Source organism: Salmo salar, chromosome ssa15 (assembly GCF_905237065.1).
Source record: "Salmo salar chromosome ssa15, Ssal_v3.1, whole genome shotgun sequence".
In the NCBI taxonomy this organism is placed as follows: Eukaryota; Metazoa; Chordata; class Actinopteri; order Salmoniformes; family Salmonidae; genus Salmo; species Salmo salar.
The window spans coordinates 65910023-65921845 of record NC_059456.1 but is presented as its reverse complement, the minus strand read 5'-3'; the positions used below and the strand labels follow the sequence as shown (position 1 = coordinate 65921845).

At 42.8% G+C, this 11823-nt stretch overlaps 1 protein-coding gene across 1 annotated transcript; it reads right to left on the bottom strand.

Annotated features, from left to right (window-relative positions):
* Window positions 1-1177: 1177 nt before the first annotated feature.
* LOC106571929 (opioid growth factor receptor) lies at window positions 1178-11557 on the bottom strand. Its single transcript, XM_014145499.2, has 7 exons — window positions 11175-11557; window positions 5229-5297; window positions 4899-4980; window positions 4733-4811; window positions 4209-4275; window positions 3803-3951; window positions 1178-3649 (listed from the first exon to the last, which is right to left on the bottom strand). Exons 1-7 carry the CDS (start codon window positions 11304-11306, stop codon window positions 2575-2577), a joined length of 1653 nt encoding a protein of 550 aa, XP_014000974.2. The 5' UTR covers window positions 11307-11557; the 3' UTR covers window positions 1178-2574.
* Between the last annotated feature and the right edge of the window lie 266 nt (window positions 11558-11823).

The window sequence follows — 11823 nt, the reverse complement described above, 5'->3', positions numbered from 1 at the left end:
CTCCATCATGCTGGAAAAGGCATTGTTCATCACCAAACTGTTCCTGGATGGTTGGGAGAAGTTGCTCTCGAAGGATGTGTTGGTACCATTCTTTATTCATGGGTGTGTTCTTAGGCAAAACTGTGAGTGAGCCCACTCCCTTGGCTGAGAAGCAACCCCACACATGAATGGTCTCAGGATGCTTTACTGTTGGCATGACACAGGACTGATGGTAGCGCTCACCTTGTCTACTCCGGGCAAGCTTTTTTCCGGGTGCCCCAAACAATCGGAAAGGGGATTCATCAGAGAAAATGACTTTACCCCAGTCCTCAGCAGTCCAATCCCTGTACTTTTTGCAGAATATCAGTCTGTCCCTGATGTTTTTCCTGGAGAGAAGTGGCTTCTTTGCTGCCCTTCTTGACACCAGGCCATCCTCCAAAAGTCTTCGCCTCACTGTGCGTGCAGATGCACTCACACCTGCCTGCTGCCATTCCTGAGCAAGCTCTGTACTGGTGGTGCCCCGATCCCGCAGCTGACGGTCCTGGCGCTTGCTGGACTTTCTTGGGCGCCCTGAAGCCTTCTTCACAACAATTGAACCGCTCTCCTTGAAGTTCTTGATGATCCGATAAATGGTTGATTTATGTGCACTCTTACTGGCAGCAATATCCTTGCCTGTGAAGCCCTTTTTGTGCAAAGCAATGATGACGGTACGTGTTTCCTTGCCGGTTAACCATGGTTGACAGAGGAAGAACAATGATTCCAAGCACCACCCTCCTTTTGAAGCTTCCAGTCTGTTATTCGAACTCAGTCAGCATGACAGAGTGATCTCCAGCCTTGTCCTCGTCAACACTCACACCTGTGTTAACGAGAGAATAACTGACATGTCAGCTGGTCCTTTTGTGGCAGGGCTGAAATGCAGTGGAAATGTTTTTTTGGGGGGGGATTCAGTTCATTTGCATTGCAAAGAGGGACTTTGCAATTAATTGCAATTGATCTGATCACTCTTCATAACATTCTGGAGTATATGCAAATTGCCATCATACAAACTAAGGGAGCAGATTTTGTGAAAATTAATATTTGTGTCATTCTCAAAACTTTTGGCCATGACTTTAGTACAGCATTCAGACAACCAAGGTTGGAATCTGAAGAACTGAATAATTCTAGAAGGAAAAAAATGAATTAGACAAACAAATGTAAATAACTTGCACAATCTTTATTTTATTGTCATGTAACAGGAAAGGGGTCAAGTTTGCAGGTTGCATGGACAAAGGATTTTCAAATTCCATTCATCACCCCACCAAAGTGGAGTGTCTTTTTACAACCCTTTCACACACTATTTCAATACATGTATGATGAATATATTCATTCATTGGCTGAAAATTGTAAAATAGACATTCGTGATGAAATCTCCACAAGGGTGGAAAACAAAGCTTACCCAAACATAACCTCAGAAAATGGAAGAAACGTTGACCATCTCCCACAGGGTTTTCCTGAGATTTGCAATTCAATAAACGAGTCGAAGGGGACCGGGCCTTTGGATAACCATACAATAATTTGGAATAAAATAAATAACAATAGCCTCCCTGCTTGGAACATAAGAAAAGAACACCCACATTCTATTGATTACACTTACTATGTCATCCTTACAGCAAAGCCAAAGTAGTTCAATCAAAGAGGTACATATCATATTACTTCAAAACTTCCAAGACAGAATACAATCAAACAGTTAAATGTTATTTTCTTTTTTTTGGCAATGTCATCTATCTCTCTCATTCCGCAAAAAAAAATTTTAAAAAAATAAAAACTGTGCAAAATTCTGGAAATAAGAAATGACATTACAATCCTGTTCCCATTTCTTAGGGGCTTTCAATGAAATATAACACACAATGCAGTCGCAACACTGACAGATAATACTAGATACAAAGTACATTTCAATTTGTGTGCAAAATTACTATTCAAACTGTACTCAGGTTTTGAACAGAGTGGTGTATTAAAAAAAAGTTGTAACAAGCAGGCATCAGTTCATTGTACAAGATGGAATTCATCTTTTCAATGTTAACTGTAATTACAGACTATCCTTACATCCTCCTCAGTTCAAAGTACCCAACTACTTGCAGTTGCAGGGTCAACTATGGAGAACTGATTGCAGTCAGAATCCCCGTTCCCTGTCACAACAATTTCACCAGAACAAATAAATTCAGTAATGCACACATCCTTACCAACAAAAAGAACAAACCCACTCTAATGTGAACATGGAGGACAGTAGAATATAATAAGGCCTGAAAACAATTTCTGTTAAAGCCCTGCCCAGAAACCACCCAGCCCCTTCCTCCTAGGAGCTTCCGTAGAACTCAGAATTTATGCCATTCTGAGGATTGGAGGTGTAAGCAATATGGCGAGAATTCCATCTAACCTACAGTATGAGACGGCAAGGATGAGCTATTACCATATGACTTGTACATTTTTTCTGAGCCTTTCATATCCATATGAAGTGCCTAGGGGGTAGGGTCTAGGGGTCGATTTGGGATTGGCCATAAGTGTACACAATTTAACATATGTCCCTTAAGTCTGCAACTGATTCCTCCCTCCTTATATTCAGGAAGTTCCCATGTCCCTGAAGTTCCCTGAACTTGGCTGGGAGTTAGATTCCACATCCATCGGCTCCACTTCATTTTTCACCTCTTTCCCATTTGTCTGGTCCTCTCCAGCTTTCTTTGTGTTCTCCCCCCCCACTGGCACTGCTTTGTTATCGGACACATCACTAAAGTCAGTCCTTGGGTGTTTTTCACCTCGTTCTGAGGAGTCCTTTTTCGGCGAATCCTTTTTGGGATCCTCAGTCTTGGCTTTGTGGGATGATGCCGCTGATGGGCTCGTCTGATGCGGGTGGTTGTCGTTGGGGACGACCGTGCCCTTCTCCCACCCGTTGGGGCAGTTCTCTGTAGGACCGTTGCGTGGCACCACCTTGTCACCTTCCCTTTTCTTCTTAGTCGGTTGCGCCAAATTCTCAGACTTCATTTCAGATGCCTTGACTTTGACTGAGTCCTGGATGCTGTCCTTGGCTTGACTATCCTCTTTGAGTCCTTCCTCCATACTGTGATCTCCTTTAACAGACTCAGGGTCTGGGCTGCCTGAATGGTCCATGTCAAGCTCATTACTGTTCCCGTTTCCCAGTGATTCTGAGTCATCTGAGGAGATCGCTGGCCCCGAAGGATTAACAGAAAACCCCTCAGCCTGCTTATCTCCATCACTACTCAATGCTTCATCATTCAACTTGGCAGTCTCCTTCACCTCCTCCGTGACACCCTTCTCCTTCTGGGCTCCCACTGCCTCTCCCTCTCTAGCCTTGGCTCGCGTGCGGCCTTCCTCCGCTCCCTCTCCATTCCCCTTCTCCGCCTTCTTCAGCTGTTTCTGGATCTTTCTGGGGCACCATACAAACTTTTCCTTGGGCTCAAAGTGCTGGAAAGCGTAGCGCAGAAGCTCTTTGCGCTTCTGCTTGTCACGAATGGCAAACAGGAAGTAGTCAAGCACGCTGCGCTTGACGCTGCTCAGGTTCCTTTTGACCAGCGTCTCCTCCAGGAAGAAGCGCACCAGCGGACTCTGGTAGTGCTCAAAGCCTAGCTCCCCCAGGCTCTTCAGGATGCGCGTAATGCGGAGGTTGTTGTGCATGTTCCTGAGACAGAAAACACAACCAATATTTAGATGGAGGACCCCTAGTAACAGTTTACAACACCACCGATGACAATGAATGGTCATCAGTGGATCCACATGGTCTTAAGAAATCACACCCTGTAAATATGACCAAGGCGTAACTTCAGCAACTCACCTTTCGAGGTTGGCGAAGCGTTCTCTCCAGTTCTCGGCGCGTTTGACCTCGCCTGTGTCTTTGTTGACCAGCTGGATACCATAGAACCCCAGCATGAGCTCGTAGGACTCCACCAGCCTCTTCTTGGCCTCCTCACTCTCCCTGAAGGCCTGAGGACACAGTGGGGCAAGAGCACAGAGACCATTATCATCGACTTGATAGAGAAGCTCCATTCATAAACATTTTGTCTGCTCAATGGACCCAAGGGAGTCCTTTGACAAGTCACCCTATGCTTACTGTTACATTCGACAGTAACTCATTTCATGAAAAGGGCATTTCACAGTGCTTTATTGTGCCCCTTAACCACACTTTGCACGTCAGTGCTCCTAATACATCACAATGATCAAGCAAAACGTGAACCACTCACCAGGATCTCCTTCTTGGTGAGCTCAGAGGCCATGTAGTTCACTCCTGGCTCCCGCAGTGGAAACAACCTGAGAGCAACAGTGGATTATAACTTTAGATGGCTAGATATCAATAATAGCACAGTGAAATCACTTCACTGATGTTTCAATCGTGTTTCGTGATAGCTGTCCTGCTCCGTGCTGCGGCTAAGTGACAAAATGTTGGTGATCGACAGTTTATTGCAACAGAATGTAAACGCCATCCAAGTTTATGACACTTGAGATTAGATTACTGTACTGTTATCATTGTGAGTCGGGCAAATTATAGGCCTAGTCATAAAGTAATATAGTCATATGTATATAGTATAATACTACATTATAATGGTATAACTTCCTAGAGTTTTCAACTTGTGCTACATATATTTCTGGTTGAAACTTGCTGTCATACGTGAGTTTTAATTTGGCTTTTATAGATGTCCATCGGGATACATTAGAAACAAATACAACTAGCCCATAACAGAACCGGAGCATTTAGGATCATACGTACCACTGAATGTAGGAGTGAACTCTCTCCAGCCTCTTATAGTCCGTCTTCCATTCTTTATGAAAGGATTCTATTAAAATGTCTAAACAAAAATATAGAGCATTACATACACCATTACGCACATTTTCCAGTCAGTGAAAACGGCTTGGAAGAATAGCAAATGACCTACCATCGGGGGAGGAGGGGTATTCGTTGAGATAGAATTTTAAATTGAACATTCTCTCTTCTGAGCATTCATCGTCTGTTAGATTCTGTGAAGACACGCAGACAAGCAGCACAGTCAGATGTCTAGATGACGTCCCATGACAATGACAAGATAAAAACAGACGACCTGTGTAGGGCCTGGAGTTTTACCTGGTCAGGAGAAGAAAAAAATGTGGGTTCTGGTAAGACCATGTTAGCCTAAGCTTACTAAGACCCAACATTTTTCCTGACAAATTCACATGGACAAAAACTCCTGGCCCTATTCATATGTAATAACAAGAGCCTTCAGACTTACAGGATACCCTTTTCTGTAGTTCTGCATGTCCTTCGCAGCCCTCATGTTCCTGGAGAACGTGTTTGACCACTGTGAAAGACACGGCACAGCGATATTGGGTGAAACATTTGGCAGAGATACATTTAAAAAGGCATTATTTATTTTCTTTTGGGTACCTAAAATAATTTGGACCTGGGTGTAAGTCAGTGGAACCGAAGAGGACATACCAGACCATAGCAGTAGCTTCACCCCATAGTTTCCCTGTTTCAACAGTTGTATGGGAGATTTGGTGCAGTGTTAATTTCATCAACAAAAATGGTGACGAAAATACCAAATACTTCTTTAATCCCCTAAAATGGGGGACTATGTACAAAAAGTGCTGTAATTTCTCAACGGTTCACCCATTTGAAAATGTCCTCAAATGAAAGCCGACAGTCTGCCCTTTCACCCCATAGTGTTTCCTCTGCGTTCATTTAAGTGTGGTGCTGCGCTATGGCAGAATCATTGCCGCCACACCAAATGCTGTGATGAAACCACTGTTACATCATGTGGGTTGGACAAACTGAAATAAACAGCGATTACACGCATTTTCTGTTTTGTGCTGTAATTTGGTCATGGATCCATATCTTGTTGGCCTCCAGGACAGCCTAGACCAGAGGTTTAAACACCTGGAGATTCTGGGGGCATTCTGTGTTGGGACCTCAAGCTGTGTTCTCTAGTGAGATTCATCTGACCCAGAGGCTGCTGTGCTGCAAGAGTGGCCCTCTTACTAGCAACATGTGCTAGTTGGAGCATTCAAGGTACGGCATGAGTGTGACAATCTTTAAGACAACATTTTAGGCCCATGTTAGGCTCAAACCTTTTTACATTTACATTTTAGTCATTTAGCAGACGCTCTTATCCAGAGCGACTTACAGTAGTGAATGCATACATTTCATACATTTAATTTCATGCATTTTTTTTTTTTTTTTGTACTGGCCCCCCGTGGGAATCAAACCCACAACCCTGGCGTTGCACACACCATGCTGGCGTTGCAAACACCATGCTCTACCAACTGAGCCACAGGGATTCCATCGTACAGAACTAGTTCCCGGCTGCGCCTCACAAAAAGGACATTTTATACATTCTATTACAACGTGTGATTGGCTGTAGTTGTTTTAACAGAATAGCCTGAAATGATTTTCAGCTCAGATTTACTCGGAATGGGCCTAAAAAAATATTTTTTTCCCCCATGTATTCATTCGGGCTTCCCGTTGCAGTACCACTCTGTTGGCTCTTCTTTAATGTTGTACATCTTTTTGTTTATCATGTATTTCAGGAGTTGGACCAGCTGATGGCAATGACAAAGCTGGCCTTGCAGTTTGATGAGTAGGGGCAGTCTACCCTGCCTTAGCCAGTTGGCAGCAATTGCACTGACAGTGACTTCCGTTAATTGTGAGAGGGACTTTTCTGCAATGAAATGAGTAAGAACATTTAAATGTGAAAGTATATCCCTTTTGTCCCGCTCCCTTCTCTTGTTGCATGTCAAAACAGACTTGAGGAACAGACTGCAGGGAGAGCATCTAGCCGCCTGCATGCGGCTCTCCATCAACAGCCCCCCCATTAAGGAGCTCAATTAGAGGAGAGCGTGGGAAATCTTTTCCCAAAAGCCCAGAAAAAAAGTGCTTTGACAAAGGCTGTAAACTATGTCAAAACTAGGTTGTCGTCAGAACTTGGAAAGAGCTTTCCAACACCCTCGTTTTGTGATGAACATGAATTACTGGGAATTAGTGGGCTGTTTATTTTGTCAAAAACTTTATTTCAGAAAGGTCTCTTGTGTTTCCTTAGATATTACAATTAAATGTTGAGTGCTGCGCTATGAATACTATAATCCTTTTACCAAATACATTATTGAGCTCATTTCTGGTGGTGGAAATTATATTTTAGATGGTTTATTGGGAGTTTCTTTTTAGTCACCAGAACCAAGCTCTTCAGTACTTATATCAGCTTCATGATGTAGTCACCTTGAATGCATTTCAATTAACAGGTGTGCCTTAAGTTAATTTGTGGCATTTCTTTCCTCCTTAATTCTTGTGTAGTCTTAACATTCTGTATATTCCCCTTGTCCTAAGTTAAAAATGACCCGCCCTCACTAAACCCCTAAAATAAAGGAGCATAATTGAATTTTAAAGCCAAAATCTATTTTACATGAAGAAACAACCTGTCATTCATCACAGACTTTGAATATCTGGGTTTTCCCTCTTCACAATGCAGAAAGAGCGCATTTAGAATCAGTGGACACTACTCATTTTTATTACAATACACCTATCATAATTGTTTTCTTTACTGAAGTAGAGGTTTGTTATTGCTGAAGGTACTGCATAGGTGTAAAGATGACTTTTTTTCTAGCAAGAGATAGCACTTGTATAGCCTAAGAAAGTAGCAGAAATGTGTAGAAAGTAGTTTTGTATGCATTTTATTGAAGGGAAACAATGTGTTGAAAATATCACCATGTTGCCAAAAAAGTTGTGTGTGTGTATATAATATACATACACACGAGGAATTCAACTACAAAATAATAGTCTTCTCCCATTTTTTTAACCATTATACACCTTGTGGGTGGGGGCAAACAATAAGAATAAAAAAGACAAAACAAAAACGTGAAGAACAAATCAAGCAACTAATTAGCACAGGTAGGACAGTATGCAAGTGTGTGCATGGACTTTGCAGATGCATCTCACATGTGCAGCACATATTTGTTTTACAGTCCCTTGGAGGCATCTCCTCTTGCCTGTCCCAGCTGCAGCCTCAGGTGGATCAGGACAAGATTCAGCCCACTGAACAGCTTTCACAAGCGCTGCTGTGCAGGGGAGGCGCTCCCTTCTTTGAATATGTGGAGTTACAAGTGCCTTTCCCAGCTGCTCCAGGAACACCCTCTTGTTCCGCTTATCAGGCATCCAGGTAGGGTTGATCTTGTGCCATATTACAAAGGCATTGTATGAGAACACATCAATGATGTTATGGAAGATGACCAGGGGCCAGCAGGCAGTCGTCCTCCTGCCGCTGTAAGTTCTAATCACCTTGTCCAGGTTTTCCACGCCATCTTTGTTGTAGTCCAGGATGATGCCTGGCTTCCTGTCCTCACGATCACTGATCTCAGCCGTTTTGTGCAGAGTGCTCAGGAAGACCACATTCTTGTTCCGCTTTGGAGGTAAGAAACTAGAGTCGTGGTGGGGAAGAAGGCAAACTTTGATGAGAAGGCCTCTCTCCCCCTTGTTGTGAGGAGCGCAGGGGGGAGCTCAGGCTTGTTCTTTCAAACTGTACCAGCCATGGAGATCTTACTCTTCAGGAGCTGCTGGCTGAGTTCAATCAGTAGCATACAATCTCAATTTCTCATTGTGTGAATGTCTCTGTGATTGTTGTGGTGCGCAAATTATTTTATAACTGCCGGGTCAAAAATGACCCTAAGACAATCTATGTACCCTGGCGGTGTACAGCTTTCCTGGAAATACGAACAAAGGTGATGTTTCACTTTTTCTAATGTTGGTGTGACTCCAGGAAAAGTCATCAAATTTCAAGTTGAAAAAATATCATTTAGGGGGTTCTCTCTGCCGTTAATGCACTTGAGCCAATCAGTTGTGTTGTGACAAGGTAGGGGGGTATACAGAAGATAGCTCTATTTGGTAAAATACCAAGTCCATATTATGGCAAGAACAGCTCAAATAAGCAAAGAGAAATGACAGTGCATCAAGATATGAAGGTCAGTCAATACGGAAAATTAAGAACTTTAAGTGCAGTCGCAAAAACCATCAAGCTCTATAATGAAACTGGCTCTCATGAGGACCGCCACAGGAATAGAAGACCCCGAGTTACCTCTGCTGCAAAGGATAAGTTCATTCGAGTTACCAGCCTCAGAAATTTCAGCCCAAACAACTGCTTCAGAGTTCAAGCAACAGACATCTCAACATCAACAGTTCAGAGGAGACTGTGTGAGTCAGACCTTCATGGTCAAATTGCCTCAAAGAAAACACTAAAGGACACCAAAAAGAGTCCAAATTGGAGATTTTTGGTTCCAACTTCCATGTCTTTGTGAGACGCGGTGTGGGTGAACGGATTATCTCCGCATGTGTATTTCCCACCGTAAAGCATGGAGGTGGTGTAATGGTGCTTTGCTGGTGACACTGATTTATTTTGAATTCAAGGCACACTTAACCAGCATGGCTACCACATCGCTGCAGAATGCTACCCCATCCCATCTGGTTGGGCTTAGTGGGACTATCATTTGTTTTTCAACAGGACAATGACCCAACACACCTCCAGGCTGTGTAAGGGCTATTTGACCAAGGAGAGTGATGGAGTGCTGCATCAGATGACCTGGCCTCCACAATCCCCCAACCTCAAGCAAATTGAGATGGTTTGCGATGAGTCAGACCGCAGAGTGAAGGAGAAGCAACCAACAAGTGCCGAGCATATGTGGGAACACCTTCAAGACGGTTGGAAAAACATTCCAGTTGAAGCTGGTTGAGAGAATGCCAAGAGTGTGCAAAGCTGCCAAGGCAAAGGGAGGCTATTTTAAGAATCTCACACATTTTGATTTGTTTACTACATGATTCCATAGTTTGTCTTCACTATTATTCTACAATGTAGAACATATAAAAATAAAAACCCTTGAATGAGTAGGTGTTCTAAAACTTGACAAGTATATAAAATTACACTTGTTTACTTGACTTATGACTCCAATTAATTTACAGTAGCAAGTTTGCCACCTGCAGTAGGTAAGTAAAGCAGATGTCGAATCCATCACTTCTGTTTGGCTGTGCCCATAGCAACATTCTAAAATTAGGTGGATAAGAACTTCCCAGTGTTCTGCCAACCAACTTGCCCACATCGTGCTCTTGCGGCAATGTCTGCAAACACAAAGCTAGCTCGTGCTTGGCTCTGCCCACTTCCTTGTGTTTTGCCCACTATGATTCATTTGCTCTCATTGGAAACGACAGGCTGTGGTCCATCTTCAGTTAGTCAAAAAAAGCTTTGCTAGAGTTGCTTACCAAGAAGACAGTGAATGTTCCTGAGTGGCCTAGTTACAGTTTTGACTTAACTCAGCTTGAAAATCTATGGCAAGACTTGAAATGGCTGTCTAGCAAAGATTAACCACCAACTTGACATAGCTTGAATATTTTTTTTGAAGGATAATGTGCAAATATCGTACAATCCAGGTGTGCAAAGCTCTTAGACTTACTCAGAAAGACTCAAACAGCTGTAATTGGTGCCAAATGTCATTCAACATGTAGGCCTAACGACTCGGGGGTCGAATACGTACGATAAAACGATTTATTACATAAATGTGACAAATATTAACATTTTTATTCCAATTTGACATATTGTGTAGATTGTTGACAAAACTATAATTAAATCCATATTTAGTAGTTTTATAGGGCCTAACTGTTTGTTGGCACCGTTTGTTATAGTGCATTGATTGTATTGTTTAATCTTGCGTAGTGGCTTCGCTTGCATGCATCAAAAAAATTACTAAATCTGCCCCATCAAGATTTACATGCTAAAATCGCCACTGCAGGCTATAAAGCAATGACTAGCTCAAGACAAAGTGGGGATGAAAAGCTAACGTTACATCTAGCTAACGAAACGTTAGCAGGCTAAAGGCTAGATAAAGCGCTAACGTTAGTTGGCATAGTAGTTAGCTAGCTTTGTAACCAAAAACTAAACGAGGCATTATAAATGAAACTTGTCAAATATAACGATAGTTACCAACTCACTTAAAACTATTACATTCTCCTGCAAACAATATTCAAAATTTGGAGGTAACGTTAGGCTTCCATTAGCTGAACAGTTGCTAACGTTAGCTAGCAAGCTAACGTGTGCTAGTAGTGGCCTAATGCTAACATTAGTTTTCGCGTACTCGTTCGCCGTGTTAACGCCGACATTTGTATAGTTGGTTACACAAGACAAAAAAATTAAAATGCAACGTACTAAACCAGATGTCCATGACTTAGTTTTGTCCTGGCTTGAGCGACGCGTTTGGTTCTCTCCTGGATCGTCTCCATCACTCTCTGTGTCCCACGTCGAATCATACACGCACAATAAATCGTCCTGCTCCATCATTGAAAACACAATGTCACAATGTGGGCTTGAGAAAGACCAAAAGCGAAATCTGCTAGCCAAGATAATTACACATGAGTTGAACTTCCAGCCCTAAATTCGATGACTACCACGACCGACCAACCATCCCTCCCTCCTCCCGGTCAGCAAAATCCATCGTCGCAATTCGTTGTACCAGTACGGATTCGACAAACGTGAGTGACAGGGTGAAATGGTCTGCAGTCAATACATGTCTGGCTGAGCAGCGTCTTCTTCTTCTTCTTCTTCTTCTTCTTCTTCTGTGGGTTTTATGGCGGACTACAACCCCAAAAGGTGTATTGCTGCCACCTACTGGACGGGTTGAAACCAAAAGAAAGTACAAATACAATCCATACGTGATAGGTATACTAACTTAATCCACCCAAATAAAAATAGTACATTGACAAAACAAAACTCCCACTTCTTCCTTCTTTCAATTCTTCATATGTCCCTTCTCAGGCTCTAGGGCCTGAGAGGGTGGTAACGGCTTGTGACAATATTC

Bases quoted from the DNA above. Each gene is read 5' to 3' on its own strand.
- LOC106571929 (XM_014145499.2), bottom strand. From the start codon at position 11,306: ATGATGGAGCAGGACGATTTATTGTGCGTGTATGATTCGACGTGGGAC. The intron at 4,812-4,898 runs GTAGGTCATTTG...ATTTTTGTTTAG, and splicing joins ATACCCCTCCTCCCCCGATG to ACATTTTAATAGAATCCTTT. The intron at 3,952-4,208 runs GTGAGTGGTTCA...CTGTGTCCTCAG, and splicing joins TCACCAAGAAGGAGATCCTG to GCCTTCAGGGAGAGTGAGGA.